Source organism: Papaver somniferum, unplaced genomic scaffold, assembly GCF_003573695.1.
Source record: "Papaver somniferum cultivar HN1 unplaced genomic scaffold, ASM357369v1 unplaced-scaffold_117, whole genome shotgun sequence".
In the NCBI taxonomy this organism is placed as follows: domain Eukaryota; kingdom Viridiplantae; phylum Streptophyta; class Magnoliopsida; order Ranunculales; family Papaveraceae; genus Papaver; species Papaver somniferum.
This window is the reverse complement of record NW_020620714.1, coordinates 6,275,535-6,293,665: the sequence shown is the minus strand read 5'-3', so window position 1 is coordinate 6,293,665 and position 18,131 is coordinate 6,275,535. Positions and strand designations below refer to the sequence as shown.

The 18,131-nt window shown below is 34.9% G+C and overlaps 2 protein-coding genes across 2 annotated transcripts; both read right to left on the bottom strand.

The window, feature by feature from the left end:
• Positions 1-294: 294 nt before the first annotated feature.
• LOC113329721 lies at positions 295-1,014 on the bottom strand. The gene is made up of 3 exons (XM_026576560.1): positions 910-1,014; positions 739-802; positions 295-637 (listed from the first exon to the last, which is right to left on the bottom strand). The coding sequence occupies exons 1-3, from the start codon at positions 1,012-1,014 to the stop codon at positions 399-401; spliced, it is 408 nt and encodes a 135-aa protein (XP_026432345.1). The 3' UTR covers positions 295-398.
• Positions 1,015-9,088: 8,074 nt separating this feature from the next.
• Positions 9,089-10,387, bottom strand: LOC113329465. Its single transcript, XM_026576337.1, has 3 exons — positions 10,152-10,387; positions 9,895-10,023; positions 9,089-9,528 (listed from the first exon to the last, which is right to left on the bottom strand). Exons 1-3 carry the CDS (start codon positions 10,308-10,310, stop codon positions 9,355-9,357), a joined length of 462 nt encoding a protein of 153 aa, XP_026432122.1. The 5' UTR covers positions 10,311-10,387; the 3' UTR covers positions 9,089-9,354.
• Between the last annotated feature and the right edge of the window lie 7,744 nt (positions 10,388-18,131).

Genomic DNA, 18,131 nt, shown 5'->3' with positions numbered 1-18,131 from the left:
CCAAAGAATTCAATTTTTCCGATGAAAAATTATAAAAAAACGTTGCATGGAATTGCATTTTTAGCCCCACAGTGAACGCATAGAAGGGCTCCCTTTGGTCGTCCAATCATGGGCATTGGGATAGCATTTATTGTACTGTCCTCTGAAATTATTATTTTTTGGCCTGAATCTAATTTACCTATTTCTAGTATCACCCTGGCACCGTGATGTCAGTGGTCATCATCAGAAAGAAATACTATTGACTGGTCTTTTATTTAATTTTATTGATGCCATCAATTATACTTCGTCACTTTACAAAAACAAATGGTTTTGGAATCTTCATGAAACTGCATTTAGCAAGAGATGAAAAGAGAGACTAAATAATAATCTTAACACATGCACTGATGCACAGTTTGGTTCTATATGGTAAATACAATCTTCAACAGAACAAAAACAAGTAATACGATGATAACTTGAGTTGGCAAATCCTGCTGCATAAATCTATGACCTTGAAATTCAAGCCAATCACCAACACTTGGTTCGCGCCTTACCGGGTGCATTTGTGGTACCCTGACATTTCTATCGGTTTTTGTATCTTGTCCGGTGTGGATCTGGTCCCTAGCAAGCAAGCGAGTAGCTTCTGCTGTATCATTGTGTTCTTTAAAAGCAGTGGAATAAATTAGAAACGTCGTACAAGTTTTTGTGTAAAATTGGAATTTAATACAACAACATGCAGATGAATGAGATTATAAAGATTACCTGCTGCTGTTAGCAGAGCATCTTTATCCCCTCCCCTGCGTCGAAAGCGAGGCACAGTGTACCACTGTTTAGCCATTTACATGAGTACTGGAGAACTCAATTGGTAACCAATTTTCTACTCTGCCAAGATCACCAATCTATCTAAAATACATACATACAAATTAAACTTACAGTTCTATTTATTTCTACTCTGCAATCCTGTCCACCGCCACCGCAGTTATGTTGACTAAAATTTAAGTGCCGGGGAAGCTGCTGAAAGTTAAGATAAACCCCCATGATGCTTCACCTAAGAAATTATTTCACACACCAATAAATGGTTATGTGATTGATTCTTTTTCTGAAATGCGGATAAGAAGAAAGAGAGCATTAGATTCTTTATTAGCACCGAACAATAGAATTAGCTAAAGCGTCATTTTCACCCACCCAACCCAAGGTTCATTTTCACCAAAGGTCGCATATATTTTGGAGTGAAATGTTTGAGATACACACAATAATTTGGCTTATAAAATTTTCCATTCAATTAATATCAGTAATTTATCACCATCCTCTGTAATTTATTGTTAATTTTATTTATATACTCTCTCCATTCTTAGTTAATAGGTTGGTTTTGTTTTTAGAGAAAATTAAGAAAATTAAGAGAACTAATCATTGAAAATGGTCTCATGACACTTGTCAATAAAAAAAAATGTAGTGAAAAGCATCTTCAAAAGCAAGATCTCCATCATTTAAATACACATTGCACAAACTCCTGCCGGATAGCACAGCTGCATCACCATGTTTCAATTTGAAGGCCTGCAAAAAGAATTCCAACAAAATGCCTAACTGATGGAGGCACATGATTAAATAGCGTAATACAACATGAATTCCAACAAAATGAAATTCAACAGAATATACACTTACAAAAGATACAAGTCATTAGAAATTTATGAGCAGATAATTCACCCGATAACTCAAAACTCCACTAGTGTGTGAAGCTAAAGTAGTGTCTAACACATCTTAGAATAGCAAAGAAAACCCATATTATAAACAAATCTAATCAAAATGCTCCCAGGTGCATATGAGTTTACTGCACAATGAAATTCTACATTAGAAAAATCGAATCAAGATGCACCCTGGTGCATCTGAGTTCACTGCAACATGAAAACTAAGCATAGCCAAAATTCCGGTAAGTAACAATAGAGAGACGGTCATAGAACCACGGAAATTACTACGTCCATCCGTCATAGAATCGGTCCACGAATTATAAATAAAATATTAGTAAAAGATTTCATTATACGACCAGCATAGTCCAACGATGATGTGGTCCGTGTTATAATTAAATCCTTGACCGTCTTGGATCAGTCAAGGTATAATGAGTGTCACGGCTGTGGGTGGTTGAAACCCCATATTCCACAAGTTACTCAAGATGCACCCTGCATTTGAGTTCATTGCAACATGAAAACCAAACATAGCTAAAAAAACTCAAGATGCACCCAGGTGTATTTGAGTTCACTGCGACATGAAAACCAAACATAGCCGAGAAAACCCAAAAAATGCACCAAGGTGCATCTGAGTTTACTGCAACATGAAAACCAAACATGACCTAATTTACTCAAGATGCACACAAGTGTATCTCAAATCACTTAATACAGTATGTTACATAACCAAGTTCAATTTAATCATGCATTATGAGTAGAAACGTGTATTTGTTCAAATTTCAATTCAAAAAGAAAGTAAAAATCAACCGATTGATACACCCAAATTCTAATTTCAAAATATATACCCAATTCAAAATCCTAATTTCAAAATAGATACCTGATTGATAATTCAATTTCCTAATTCGGAAATCAAAAATTAAAAATTAGGGTTAGGAGCCTACAACTTTTAGGTCCTTCGGTGCTCATCTTTGATGAAATAAACAACCTATTTGATCTTTACGGAATAATTAAATTGGGAATTTCCAAAAAATTAGGGCATCTCGAAATACTATTGGAGTTGATTCAGATGATGGTGTCGACGAATTACTTTTTCTCGAAATAGTGGGATGGTCTTGACGCCGACGTTGACGACATGTTTTATCATCTGATGACATGTGCGAAAAAGAGAAACAACGACATATAAATTACAAAGCAATGTAAAATCAAACAAAATACGCATTGCTATTTCATTTTATCGTAAACAAAATGGTCGATCTATATAGATAACTAGTTATGCAGTACATGGGAAATATGGCTGACTGCTTTCATGTAGTACATATCATAGCTACTGCTTTCAACCAGTACATATCAGTATCTACTGTGGTATCATAATAATGGTACATATTTTTTCATACTAGGGTTTATACAGTATACATTGACATGTAGTGTACAAATTGATGCAATACATATATGTATCTATTGCTCCCATCAAGTACATATCAGCTTATATAGGGGTTTATGCCGTACATAATGATATGTACTGTGTCAATCAACAAAAATGATGTGAGTAATAATGATAAATCAGCACGAATTTTCAGGCAATGAATCATAAGAATTAAAAAGAAATATGTACTGCAGTTTTTACCAGTACATATGGATTTTTCTTTCATATTAGTTGTATAATCAACAAGGTTATAACATAAGAAAACGAAGTAACAAGAACATGGTGATATGTACCGACGAATACGTACTTTCAACAATATATATGTAATCTATTTAAGAACACTGCATATTGATCTGCACTAATACATATTCGTATTAATATGTCCACAAGCTTTTAACTCTAGTACAAAGTAACCTATATTTATCAGATATAGCATGAACATAAAATTTATGAATAAATGCATAAATCAGCAAAATCATATGAGTAATAATGATAAACCACCACAAATTTTCAGTCAATGAATCATCAAAATTACGAAGAATCACTGAGAGGAACAAAACAGATTCAATATAAGGATCGAGAGGATGCATTATATACACAACACAACTTAACAACATGATGCATTACAATTTAAAGTGAAAAAATGTACCACGTTTCAAGATTGACCATGTTTCTCATTTCTTTCCATGTGTTGGTCCTCTAGACATAAAATCCACAACTTCTGAACCTAGAAAACAGTTGGTAAAGCTTCACATTTTCATTTTCATAAAAGTATCCTTTTCATTTTCATAAACACATATAACATGTTTTTTGTTGGTATATAAGCATCTAGGTACAAGGGTTTATCCAGTACATATAGATATGTAAGCATAAACTAGAATTTTTGCATATATGATGGTATGTACTGCATCTAAAAATTACTCTTTCCCTAAGTACATATCATGATAAACTGGTGCATCTAAAAATCACACTTTTTCAAGCATGAACTAAGGGTTCATATAATACGTATCAGTACATAATTAAGCTCAAGAATTAAGCATTAAGCATTAAGAAATCACTACATATTGATATGTATCAACATTAAGAATTAAGAATATATATAAGAGTAATATTGATATGTAATTCAAGTAACACAACAATGATATGACAAATTTTCTTATACCGATGGTCTGCTGCGTAACAAAGATCGTATAGTTATGCCATCAATATGTACTGTTTGATTTAATGGTTCTACCAAAAAGCAAAAATCATACAGTACACATGTTGTATTGCATTACCTTGTTTTAGCAGAAACACCAGGTTTCTTTGATTTCGCCTTCTTAACAGATTCGTTGTTCTTCCTTGATTTGGTTTCACAAGTAGATTTCTTCTTCTGATTCTTTGACCCTGGTTGAGAATCAGGCTTACTTGTTTCTTTCAATCTTTTTTAACCATTTACTTCGAGAATTTCAGATCACAATACTTCGAGAATTTCAGTAGGAAAACGAATTTATGAGTAACAGGAAAACGAATCATAAAATCAGATCCAAAATGAATCTCCATCAGAACAACTATGTGAATCTTATACGATTTTTCGTTTAGATCTGATTTTTTTCAGTTGATTTTGTGATGGTTTGAACGGATTTTTGTAATGATTTCATCAAATCTAGGGTTTTGTCGTTGATTTTTCTTTTGTTTGTTGATGACCGATTAAGAAGATCACTTGAATACGATGAGGTAGAAAAAAAATGAGAGGAAGTAACAGGGAAAAGTTGTTTAATGGAAGAATTGCAGAGAGAGGTTGGTTCTTTAGTATTCACACGTATAATAAAAAGGGTACTCGGGTCTTTTTGCAAAGACCAGAACTTTTTTGGACCTCCTATTAAATATTTTTTCTGGATGGACTACAGACTAACCCGGGTCGGGTTTTATGGACTAAACATGAAATTTCTCTTACTATTATGAAACTGACATTTATGACCATTTGTGTTCAAGTCTCATGGCCCATTAATCTTTTAAAACTTAAACGGTTAAACCTATTAATGGCTATTAAATAAAATGAAAAGCCCAATATTGCCAGAGTAATTTGTGCCTTCCCACAAGTCTACTAAATGTTAACACTTTCTGATCATGACGCTACAGATTATTTTACCCGTCAACCAAATGCTCGGCACAAAACCTAATCTCCAAACTAAAAGCACCACCTTAGACGTTTACAGCAAACCCAAAAAATTATCGGCGGAAATTTACATGTAGTTCATGCGCGGCCGAGTTTTGTTTACGGAAAAGAGAGAAGAAAAAATCTTACATAATTAAGTTAGACGCATCTTTGTTTTCCATTCACAGTAACACATAAAAACACCATCTAGTAACGTGATGCTGTGATGTTTCTTTCACAAACAACTAGACGATGAGATTATTGCATATTTTAACAGACGATCATGAGTTCTAGACCTGGCTCTAGATGCCAACTCTAAGTTTTAATTTTTATAGTTACATGATTTAGGATCTTGAATTTCATGATAATCACACAATAAAATATGCAAGAGAGTCTATGAGAAATACCTTATAGAGCTAATCCATAATACATGACCGATGATCTTTGTAGCAGCTGTAATACCTTAAGAAACTTCTTAGTTTCTCCTTCTTGACCTTATAGTGCTAATCCATAATAAAAATTCATGAACTCTATTTTGAAGGTTATAGAGTTCCTTTTATAGGTAGAAGGAGGACCAATGCTCATAGGATTTAGAATTGTCATTTAATCTCGACCTTCCATCAAGGAAGTGGGAATATGAAAGGATCCCAAAATTGTAACCTACGTGTTTAGCAATATTCACAATTAGCCAAGTTATTACATGGCCCAAAAGGATATTTCTATGTGTAGAAATATTCTTACATACTTTCCCTTGATTCTGAATCATCTATCGTAGTTTGAGAATATCTCCCTTCATTTAGTCTTCTATTTTCATCTATCGTAGTTTGAGAATATCGTAGTTCTTCAGCTGTTATTCGCTCCCTTTCCCTTTCCGGTTGAAGTCGTGCCCTTAACTCTTCGAGATTCATATTCTCTTCATCAAGAGTTTCTTCTCTATCATCTCTAGTCGATCGATCGTTCTCCTCTTCTCGATTACTTCCATCTTCTTCTTCTGGGCTAAGGTTTCGTTCCGAACTATTAACTTGTTGATTTCGCCAAGCACCGGTTGCAGATGTTTCCGCTCCTCCTGTTCTTTTCTTCCTTCGTTCTTTCACTCGCTTGCTTCTTCGTTTCTCACCCTGGTTTTCGCCAACAATTCTGGAAATTAGCCTTGCCATCACTTCTACCGGTAATATTCCTCTGAATCTGTTTCTCAAATTCCAAATAATGTCAGTCCTTTAAAACGATCGTACGAATGAATTTCTGGAAACAATTTGGCAAAATCAAATCATGATTCTTCATAAACAATCCCAAATGATTTAAAAAAATTTATGCAAATAAAATTTGTTTTGTTGAAAATTCAATGAACCTGACGAATCAAGAAAAGATTCCAAGTTCAAGATATTAAATTTGGGTGTAAATTAAAAAGAAAAATAAAAGACCCGTAGATCTTTTTTTTTTTTAGATCTAAGTACTTGCAGACCTTATATCTAATCTATCTTCTCCAAAAACGTTTGAAGTACATAGATCTTTCCTCCGATGAATAAAGTAAAATATCCTAATGCATTCATTATCAAGTTCTCTTGAACATATGCACTCAACTGTCAAATTACTGGAGATGGCTTTCAATTATAGAGCCATCAGCAAGGTACATGAGAGAAAATTGAGTTACATAAATCGAGATTATTTACGCGGTACGCGAGTTGTTACCTGATCTTGCCAATCAATTTGACTCTGGTGGGGGAGTCGTACTGAATCATCAACCGAGTCGAATCAGGATTCACATTCGAATCCTTGTTTATACCAAACGAAAAAACATTCAAAAATTACTATACAAAATTTCAAACCCTTTACTTTGAAGGTTTTTTTTTTAATGAAACACATTAGAGGTGTTCACTGAGTACAAAAACCACTAGACTATTTGTTCTTCACAATTCAAAGGTTTTATTTATATGTACTCAAGTAAAATTTAATTAGAAACTAATTCTTTTGTTGAATAATCTTCTGTTTTGTTCAATAATCTTCTCTATCTGTTGAAATTCATGCAGTGATGATGCGGAGATTCAAGTGGCTGAACTTGTTAGGGTGTGTTGCCTGTCTGTGCATGGGAAACTAGACATATCCAAACTTAGTCCTGGAGTAAATTATGAGGTTGTATTTGTAGTGATGTTTCGTGAATGGAGTGACAGATGGGGCATATCTGTGGATATTTGCCTAATGCTCCCAGATGAACAAAGACCATTTCAGAAAGTTAACTTAGAAACCATGCCAAAATCACAGTGGATTGAGATTCATGTTGGAGATTTCAAAACACCACAACAGCCTGGTGATGGGGAAACAAAAGTCAGTTTTTGGCTACTCGAACAGGAAGGGTTAAACTGGAAAAAAGGACTTGTTATCGAAGAAGATTTTTCGCCCTAAGAAATAGAAAATTGACTCCCAGATATGTATATATATATATATATTTTTTTTAATATAAGTTGTATCTGTTGCATTGAGACATCAAGTATGAGACTTCCTCTGTTGGAAATTCTTATAACTTTAAGATAGTATAATATTTGTCCAGATATACAAGAATAGTCGTGTTGCTTGCATAGAGTTCCTGGATCTCTAATAGTGAAGGTCGTGAAACAAGGCTTGTTATTTATAACTTTTCTTCTATTCTTTGCTTGCTTACAAATGACATTACAGATGCCTATTTATAGGCCTTCTTAACTGACCTTGAAACACTCTAGGCTTATCTAGAAGTTTCTTAGGACAGATACAAGACTTCGCTACTGTACTAGCTTCACGTAACTGATTTTATAACTCTAGCTCGTTCTAGAATGTTCTAACTTGAGTCATATGAAAACTTAGCTGGATGTTTAGACTTGTCTAGACAGTTATAAATTAATGTTCCAACAACTCTGGCCATTTTTTTTTGACCGCTCTATAACTCCCTTCTTCCATAAAGAGGGTGTTTTAAAGAGGGTGTTTTAAGTGTTAAAATATATTGTCCTGATCTCTTGGGATAATAATTTTCTTCTACATGGCATGTTTATCTTTGTATATTCTGTTTCCTTATCATGTATATATTGTTTCCCTTTATCTATCTGTTTCTTGTATATAAGAACAGATGTATTATATCTCAGTTTCTTACGTTGAATACAACCCTATTATTCAGAATATACATGTCATGACAATCTTTATCATGGCATCAGAGCCTGACAAGATCTAAAAAAACCATCTTCCGTTGTAACAACAACAACAAAATCAATCCCTTATCTGTTTCTTGATTTTTGTTCCTACCTCACCTGTGTTTAGATCGTAAAACCCAAACCCCAGAATATTATCCTCTTTGTTATCATTCAGTATATCGACTGAAGATTATCAACCTATCACTGTAAAGTTTGATGAAACAAACGACAATCATTGGTCCTTTCTTATGAGAAGTTTTCTCAAAGGAAAAGCTATGTGGAAGTATATCGATGGTAAAGCCAAAAACCCTAATGATGCCAATACCAGCAGTAAAGAAAAAGATGTTGAAGGAGAAAGCGCTGAAAACTGGAAGATCAATAACCACAAGACACTGACATGCCTAACTAAGATTAACCATTGTCTAGATGAGTAAAGAAAAGGATGTTGAAGAAGAAAGCGCTGAAAACTGGAAGATCAACAACCACAAGACACTGACATGCGTAACTAAAATTAACCATTGTCTAGATGAGAAACTTTAAAATACATCCTTTCACCCGTGGACCATCTCTACCAACTATATGATAAGATAAGGGGAATTCATAAACAACCAAAAGAACCTTTTCAACAATATGCATATGGAGTTGTCTGTTATTCAAAAGCAACGCGGGAAAACTGGCGTACTGTAGAATCTGGCAACAAATTAATTTAATATCATACTAAGTTCACAAAATATCCACTATAATTATTATTTCAACCGCATTTACTTAAACACAATACCATACATAACATAAAAAGTATCACACGGAACGGCATACTAGCTAGCTAGGTAGCTAGCCTTATTACAAACATGATAAATATATTTTAAATACAATAACATAAATGACACACTGGAACGAGCCAGTTATTTTTAAGAATTAAGAACGACTAGCCTGGTACATCATCATCATCATCATTTTCGTCTTTTTTGGCATCCGCGTGTTCGCTCATTCAGCAGCAGCAGCCACTGTAACATCGTGTCTATGAAGGTATATGTTGATCATATATTCAATCGCTTGAGGAACCCATCCCATAACTCGTATAGGACCGAAAGTTTGACGGTTTTGAATATGGAAGCGGAAAGTTGGGAAATATGTAATATTAAATACTTTTACGATATCCTGAGAAAGTTTAATACCCGAACAAGGTCAGCTCAAATCAAAATATCAATCCATCACCGAAAAATAAAAATAAATAAAATTGAGTGATACTCCAGCAACAAGTATTGTTTACCTAATTAAAAAGCAACTAAGTTGTTAACAACACTTGGATAGCAGCAATCTGACCAACGTGCATGATAATACTATATCTATCAATTAATACGATTGAAACTGAAAAATAAAAGAAGAGAAATACTCTCTATCACCCACAAGAAATGTGTCTTTCACTTTTATAATTTTCGCCTAAAAATAGGTAAAAATAAAAAAGTGAATATCTCATTGGTTGTGCTACGGAGGTAGTAGAAGTTGGTGAAAATGTATACATACCTTATCCGAAAATGTTTCTGTATTGATTCTGAAGCAGTGAACTTGTTGTTGAAGTTCAATAGTATGCTTCTGACAAATATCTTGATAACCTTGATGTTGGTAATCACTGTTATTGAATAGAAACACTCCCTTGGCAGATACAAAGAAACAACCAAAACAAAAATTAAAGCGAGACTGTATTGTAATTGCAAATAAGCTAGGGGGAAAGAAAAAGGTAAACAAATTAAATTAAACGATGAGTTTGCATATATGGTTACCATCCAGTCCTTGTCACGCAATCTCAAGATAACGAAATTAAACTCTTCAATGTCAGGAATACTATGAATTCGGGCTATTGCTGCAGCCAATGATGATGATAATGAAGAAACAAAAACCAACACAAACACAATGAAAAAACAAGAAGACTTGGAACCCATTTTGTGTCTTGTTTAAGAAGTGTGTGTGTATGTGAGAAAGAGTTTGTCTTGTGTCTGCTATTTAGGTACCCTATGATATTTATAGGCCTCCAGGCAGAGCCAGCAAAAAGATAAATAAGAAAATTAAAATTATACTACAAGTTGGCCGGTGGGTTGGTTTTAAAGCGATAGAGACACATACACATACAGTAGTAATATTTCCATACTGTGATTTAAACCCAACAAGTATCTACTGAATGGAGAGATTTTAATGACATCTGCTATTCAACAACCAAACCAATCCAAACCAAAATCAAATCCGTTGGACGTGGCTTCTTCTTTACCATGATATATACACAGAGTAGTAAATGCTGTAGACCAATATTGCCATACTCTGATTTAAACCCAACTAGTAGCTACTAAAGGGAGAGATTTTTTTGATAAAGTTGCTCTGTTTTCAACAACCAAACCAATATCAAATCCGTTGGACGTGGGTTCTTCTTTACCATGAGATATACATACATGCGTGTTTCTAGTTTTGCCATCGTGTTTGTACGTAAAAGTCACCGACCACATACCAATGCATAAAAAGGCAAACTCTCACCTTTTTGGTGGTTTATCTTTGAATATATATATATATTTAGACAGGTATGAAATGGATTCCTAGGCCGGTCCTAAGATTTTGATGTCCCAAAGTAACTTTGTAATATATGGCCCGTAGATGGTAAGGTAAATATCCAAGTTTTTTTTTCCGGAAAAATTCAATCTATTGCAGAGTGATAACATATAGCTAGTACTCCGAATGAAAATATAAATATAATCCAGTATTATGTGTGCAAGTTACTAACTCATTAGTCGTTTTAGCAACAAAATTGGACGTTTGATGCGCTTGTCTCAGGGACAGTTTTGATGGATTCTAAAAAAGAAAAAAAGAATCTTGGTCGACAATAGATAAGCAAAAAGGTCTACAAATAGAATATCAACCAGAAAGATAAGTATGAAAACTAAAACCACACAAGTTGCTTCTATGAATTAGTTGGAGAAATTAAATGACACAAGTAGGGTATAAATGTCGCATTAGCATTAAAACCCTTTTATTTCATGATACCGACGACAGACAATCTTGGTTTTTCATCAACAACATATATGATACGCGACGCATTTGGGTTAGCTTCACTCACTGCTGGTTTCAAGTCCGCGATGTTTAAATGATTCAATCAACGATCTTTCCTCAGTTGGATATGTATATCATCTTCATTATGGTCCTCGATTGCAAGACATCCCTAGGACCACAATAATAATAGACATGGGGCTATATATATATGTCTGCAACTACGATACAATTATGCCAAAATTTAAAATAGGGCTTCACATTTCACTACATGGGTTTCACATGGATTCCTAATAACCAAAAAGTTGGTTATGGGGTGTCTTGATGTAATAGAGAATGTCTAAGTTACCATCCATCTAAAATAAGAACCTAAAAACTAAAATCAAAACCTAACTCTAATTCAAAAATCTGTTCCTCTTCTTTTTCTTAACTTCCTCTCTTTCATCATCCATCCTATTATTTTTAATTGAGATCATTTCATCATCTTCGATCAACCGGCGATTCGAAAAACTTATAATCATTGATTGAATTATGTATTAAAGATGCGGAAGAAGCATATTGATAGAAGTGATGGTAATCAACAAACCAATTACTTTTGAAGTGGTTAGATTGATTGAAATCAGTAGGAAAAGTTATGTTTCAGAACCAGTTATGGTTAGGTTTTTCAAAAAAAACACACACCCGTAATTGTTTTATAGTTGGGCTCGACCGAAAAAAATCAGCTTTAACTGATTTACAGTTTGGTTCATTCTAAAAAAACTCTGCCCTACCTATTTTACTGTTGGGTTTGACAAAAAAAACGATCATAACTGATTTGGAGTTGGGTTCGTCAAAGAAAAATCTAACCATAAAACCAAGGAACTCAACAGTTAATCCAATTTTACCTAGTTACGGTTAGGAGTTCATCATCACCTAGCCGTAAATTTGTCTCACAGTTGGCTACAAAGGAAAAATCCAATCTTAAACCGCTCTGAAAAGCTAAAAATTCAATTTTGTTTACCTACTTTCACCAATTTTAAGAAATAAAAAGAACACTTGTTGGGTGATTTGAAATCTAGGGTTTTAGTTGGACAAAAATCTTCAAACTTTTTCTCTTTTTTCAACTTTTCCATCCCGCCAAAATACGACACTTAATCTGATTTTTCTATCATTAATTATACGAAAAAACTTATTAATATAATTATTAGCTAATTAAATTATTAACACTAACTGCATGAGGGATGTTTTTCCATTATGAAAATATTTTAGATGAGGGGTTTTTGAAATTACTAACGTGTGATCCGTGTGTTGTCCTATTAGTGAAGTCCCTCTTTTGGAATGTGAAGTCCCTGTAATAGGTTTCTTTATGCTACAAATTACCTATTGGTTTTCCAACTTTAAGATAAAGTATGATGATGATGATGATGTTTAGGAGTGCACAACGGATCAAATCGATTGAGTTTGACCTCACCCGCCACCCAACCCGTTTTATAGCGGGTACTTTTTTAACCCAATCCATAATTAAGAGAAATCATTTGGGGGCCCTAAATAGTAATAAGGGGTCTCACATTATAGGACAAAAACGGTCATGAAATAGTAATTGGTGGTTATCCCTTATCCCATTTTTAAAAGTTGCTAAACTACCCTTATATCATTAGTGTTAATTAGGTTTATTAAGTTAATTAAGTTGTTAATTAGTTTAGTTGGATTAAAATAAGATTTAGGGATAAAATTTTAATAAAGGAAAATTTTGGTTTTTGTGTTGCGGAGAAGAAGAAGGTGAGTTTTTTGGGGAAAATTAGGTTACTTGAAATGAGTGACTCTAGTGGAGGAAGTGATGTTGGTGAATGTTCTAACAACATACATGATTGTATTGATAGTAAGATTGTCTAAACTAATCATATGGATTGGATGTGTGATGAAGAGATGTTAATAGAGGAAGGTTTGATAAATGATGCAAATGAAGATCTTATTGCTAAAAATGAAGGAACCAATCCTCAAAATGAAGAACCCGAGGCTCAAAACAATCTTGTAAACTTCCTATACTCTTCAAATTGGATGAATGGTGCTCCAAGTGGTCGATTCATGTACACTACGCAACTACTCAAAGTGAGGGTCGTGAGGTCGATAGTGTAATAAACCAACGACCCTAAAGGATCGGCAATGATTTGACGCAATCTTTGACGACTTTAACCTGCAACTTTTGCAGGTTATGAAAAATCGTCAACCAAGTGTGAAATACTTGACGACTCCAACATAGAGTCGTTGGGTGAATATGTTTAGATCCAAATGACTCCAAAACCTTGAACTCACTGAAGAACATACTCTTAGGGTCGTTAATATGTCATTCCTATATATTGACGACCCTAGCGAGCCACTTCATAGATTAATGACAGCCGTCAACTTAATATGATTAGAAACAAACGACTCTAAAACCTTTTACTCACTAAAGAAGTTACTCTTAGGGTCGTTAATATGTCATCCCTATATACTGGCGACCCTAGCGAGCCATTTCATAGATTAGTGAGAGTCGTCAACTTAATATGTTTAGAACCAAACGACTCTTTCACATTTTTTTTTTATAATTGTTGATCTCATAGAATCATTTCATTGAAGAATAAAAGGCATGCATATTTCATTGGGTTATATTGAAGGAAATGAAACACAATACATAACAACGGTGCACTTATACACTTAATCATAAAGCATGTAATTATACATGTTGCCTTCCGAGATGAAATAGCAATCGTCGATCTCAAACTTTTTCCCACGAAGCACCTCGTAAAGGGCATACGCCTTCCTCAACTGAAAAATCAAACATATTAAGTTAGTATAAATCAATGTTTTGGATAAGTTTTACCTCTTGTTTATATACTTACTCTTATAGAACCCAACATATTGGGTAAGTCTTCCCTCACGGCCTTCAATTCTATTTTGAAAACTTCACATTCAAAGGATATCTCCGTCAATCGTTCCTTGACAAGTTTCAAAGACCTTGAGTTTCCATTTCCGTCTAACGCCACAAAAACGATGAATACACGGTTCCACCAAGCATCGGAAGTTTCATAGATTTGTTTTCCTTGATATTGAAAGTGGTTTGTTACTGTAAACCAAGATCTCGCAATGGCACAATTCTCTTTGGGAGTGTAGGGAGTAGTCATTGTGAGATATGGGTCTCAATTTATAGAAATGAACGACCCAACTGCCAATTTTTTGAATTTTTTTCTGTTGGTCGACTCAACCAAATTTGATTGATTTCAAATTCTGAAATAAATGCAAATACAATCTTGAGTCGTTAGTGAATTACTTCAACACCTAAACGACTCTAAAACTTTGTATAAGTAGTCGTCAGGTTTGATATATCATACCAAACGACTCTAGATGAAAACAATGCAGAAAGTTGTACATATATTTGTGAAGAATCGTTAGACAACCATGTAGAGTCGTCAACCATTCGTAAAGAGTCGATCTTTTTATATTTTACAACTTGACGACCCTAACTTCTAGTTTGTAGTTGGGAAATTCAGGCTAGGTAGTCGTCAATTGTCATTTTTGCAGACTGACGATTCTTAAATAATAAAAATCCCCATAAATTCACTCAGACAAGTCGTCAACCTGCAAAATTTTGATTAATGACTCGTTGATGATGTCGTCAATGTGCAAAATTATGGTTGACGACTCTAGATGTAAAATTTAAATTAACACTGGTGTCGTTAGGTTGACATTTTATATGTTAACGACTCTTTAATGATGATTTTGTTTTTTCTTTTGTAGCTGGTGCTACAAGAAAGCTCTCAACCAGAACCCGTTTCTACAATGGGTCCGGATATCTCCCAACACTGTATGACTGATTTGGTAAATATTTCTTAACCGAATCGATATATTTATATTCAAATTATTTTACTACTCATCTCATGGTTGTCTAATTTTTTTGTTAAATGTAGACATGGGATACCAAGGATGACATCAAGGAATGGCTAATCTCCAAGGAAAAAGATATTATGTGTGTGGTTGTTCAAAGTAGACATGTTGATTCTAAGAAGATGAAAATGGTATGTGATAGAGCGGGTAAGAAGGGAGAAAGTCACAAAGGTAAGAATCACAAATATGAGAAGAAGACGACAAGGGTCTACAAAATATTGTCGAAGAAGTGTGAATGACCGTTTAGGATTGTTTTCAAAAGACATCATGAAACCGATAAATGGAAATTGTATAATATTGTGTACGGTCGTCACAACCATCGTCCACCCACAAGTTTATATGGGCACCCTGCATATGCCCAGTTGAAACCGCATCAGATGGAGAAGGTTCGGCAAATGAAGGGATTTATACCTCTTACGATCCTAAATGAAATAAGGGCGGAAGATAAGTATAACCTGTCTACCATTTCCACAATCAACTTTGCAAAGGAAACGATCAAGAGAAATGAATGGAATGGTAGATTGATTATGCAACAATCAGAGTCGTTAGCAGAAAAACTTAACTACGCCATGAAAACTAGGGTGGGTTCGGATGAAAAAGTGACTCATATTTTTCTTGCGGACACAAGGATGGTGGATTTAGCTCAGTGTTTTTACCAGGTTCTGTTCATAGATTGCACCTACAAGAAAAACAGGTATAACATGCCGATATTGAATGTGGTCAGTCATACTTCGGATAAACAATCATTCACCATTGCATGGTGCTTTGTGGAAAAAGAAGAAATAGACGACTAAGTTTGGGCGCTGGAACAAGTGAGGTTGATTTACCGTGGAAAAGAGACACCGCGTGACATTTTCGCGGATATGAGTTTTGCAATTATGAGTGTCGTTCGTCAGGTTCTTCCACTAACTCAAAATTTTCTTTGCACGTGGCACATCCAAACCAATCTTTTTTCTAATTGCAAAAACCAAATCCAAAAGATCCATCCTAACAAGGGTAATCAACATTCGAAGGAGGAAGACGAGCGTCTAAGTCAACTTTCCAAAAAAGAGCGAGCCAAAGAGAAAAAGAAGGAAAAAGCAACATACGATGAAAAAGGAAATCTATGGAAATATTTTTGCAAAGATTAGGACCATTTGCCTCATTCGAAGACAAAAGTTAAGTATTATGCTAACTTGCAGAAGTTTATTGATTATTGGAGCACGGATCATAAAAAGGTTGTCGAATATTTCCTAAATAGATGGTTGAATCCTTGGAAGGAGAAGTTTGTTTATGCATGGACCAACATATACAAGCACTTCAAAAATGAGTCTAGAAGTCTTGCAGAGCAGTCTCACGGACGTTTGAAAATTTTTTGTAAGAGAATATGCGTGGTGTTGTTACGGTACAGGAACTATTCACGAGCACGCAGAGAATGATCTAAAAAAATAGTTGCCTAGATGGAGATAAGTAAAGACCGTTTTCTGATGCAATACATAGAAGTCAAGGATTTGCTATGGGGGTAGCACACCAAGTATCACGGTGGGAAATTAAGCATATGATGACCCGACTTATTGAATTTAGAGCCAAAGCGGCCGCTGGAAATGCCATGAAGTGTAATTGTACAACCGACATTTGTCTCGGCCTCCCGTGCAAACATAAACTTGGTGGGTACAAACATATAATTCCTATTGAAGATATAGATCCATTTTGGAAGCAACTTTCATTTATCCCAAAGCTCACGGGTTTAGCTGAAGAAGATTTTTGATACTTGGAGATTGGCAAGTACATCATTGAAAAATACCGAAAAATGAATTGTGCAGGAAGAAAAATATTGGTTTCAAACTTGTGGCCGGTGGCCCGTAAGAGATTGGGGGTAGAAGAAGAGCCAATAAAAAAAAATCCACCGGGAAGGCCAACAACTAAAATGTCATTTAGAGAAACTGTGAATGATGACAAGGGTTGCGCAAGAGATCGATCACGTCATGAGTATGTCGCTGAGGAATATAAAGAGTACGAGAAGTCTTTCCTTCCTAAGATAAGGGGTCGGCCAAAAAACCAAGTAAACACCCAAGGTGGTATAGAAATGATACAAAAAGAAGATATGGATGTTGTTGAGCATGCGTTCGATACCCTTCAAAGCCAAATGAGTGGAATGGTAACGATAAGAGGAAAAAATGGTATTCCGCGCACCCCTAGGGATTCCCAAGGAAGACCACTTTGTGTAGCTTACACTTTGTATGAAGAGTATACTTAACAACTTCCTTACGTCATCTTATATCACTTTATATCCATCGAAGATGTTGACATGGACGGGAATTGTGGTTATCATGTTGCAACGGAACAGTTAGGGCACTTCGGCGAGGCCGACGAACTTAAACTAACCCAAATCGACTACGCAAGAACAAAAATGGCCTCTAAACTAGTTGAGGACAAGCAACTATATTTGAAAATGATCATGCAAGCCGATCCAAAAGAGAAATAAATAAAGTTTAAAGAGTTGGTTTCTAATGTGAAATGGCGTAAGGGGTCGAAGAGAGCCGATTATAAGTTTTGGATGCAAATGCCTTTTGGTGGCCAACTTCTAACGGACACATTCACTTGTGTTGTTATTGTATTCAGTAAAGGCTTCCACAGAGGTTATTGTATGTACGTACCCTCAAGAACTAGGTACAATGCGGCGCTAAAGAAAAGAAGAATTTATATGGCACATGTCAACAACAACCATTACATTCACTTGAGGATAGATGAGGAATGTCCTTTACCACGGATGGTCTATGATCATTGGGAGAGTTCACAAAGGAGTGAACAAACAAGTACGAGTACGGCATGAACATGTGGAAGGCTTTGAC

Excerpts from the sequence above, each read along its gene's own strand:
- LOC113329721 (XM_026576560.1), bottom strand. The coding sequence starts at position 1,014 with ATGGGGGTTTATCTTAACTTTCAGCAGCTTCCCCGGCACTTAAATTTT. Across the intron at positions 803-909 it reads GAGTAGAAATAAATAGAACT|TGGTACACTGTGCCTCGCTT; the intron begins GTAAGTTTAATT and ends ATGGCTAAACAG. Across the intron at positions 638-738 it reads TGCTCTGCTAACAGCAGCAG|AACACAATGATACAGCAGAA; the intron begins GTAATCTTTATA and ends CTGCTTTTAAAG.
- LOC113329465 (XM_026576337.1), bottom strand. The coding sequence starts at position 10,310 with ATGGGTTCCAAGTCTTCTTGTTTTTTCATTGTGTTTGTGTTGGTTTTT. Across the intron at positions 10,024-10,151 it reads TGCGTGACAAGGACTGGATG|GGAGTGTTTCTATTCAATAA; the intron begins GTAACCATATAT and ends GTATCTGCCAAG. Across the intron at positions 9,529-9,894 it reads CAGAAACATTTTCGGATAAG|GATATCGTAAAAGTATTTAA; the intron begins GTATGTATACAT and ends AAACTTTCTCAG.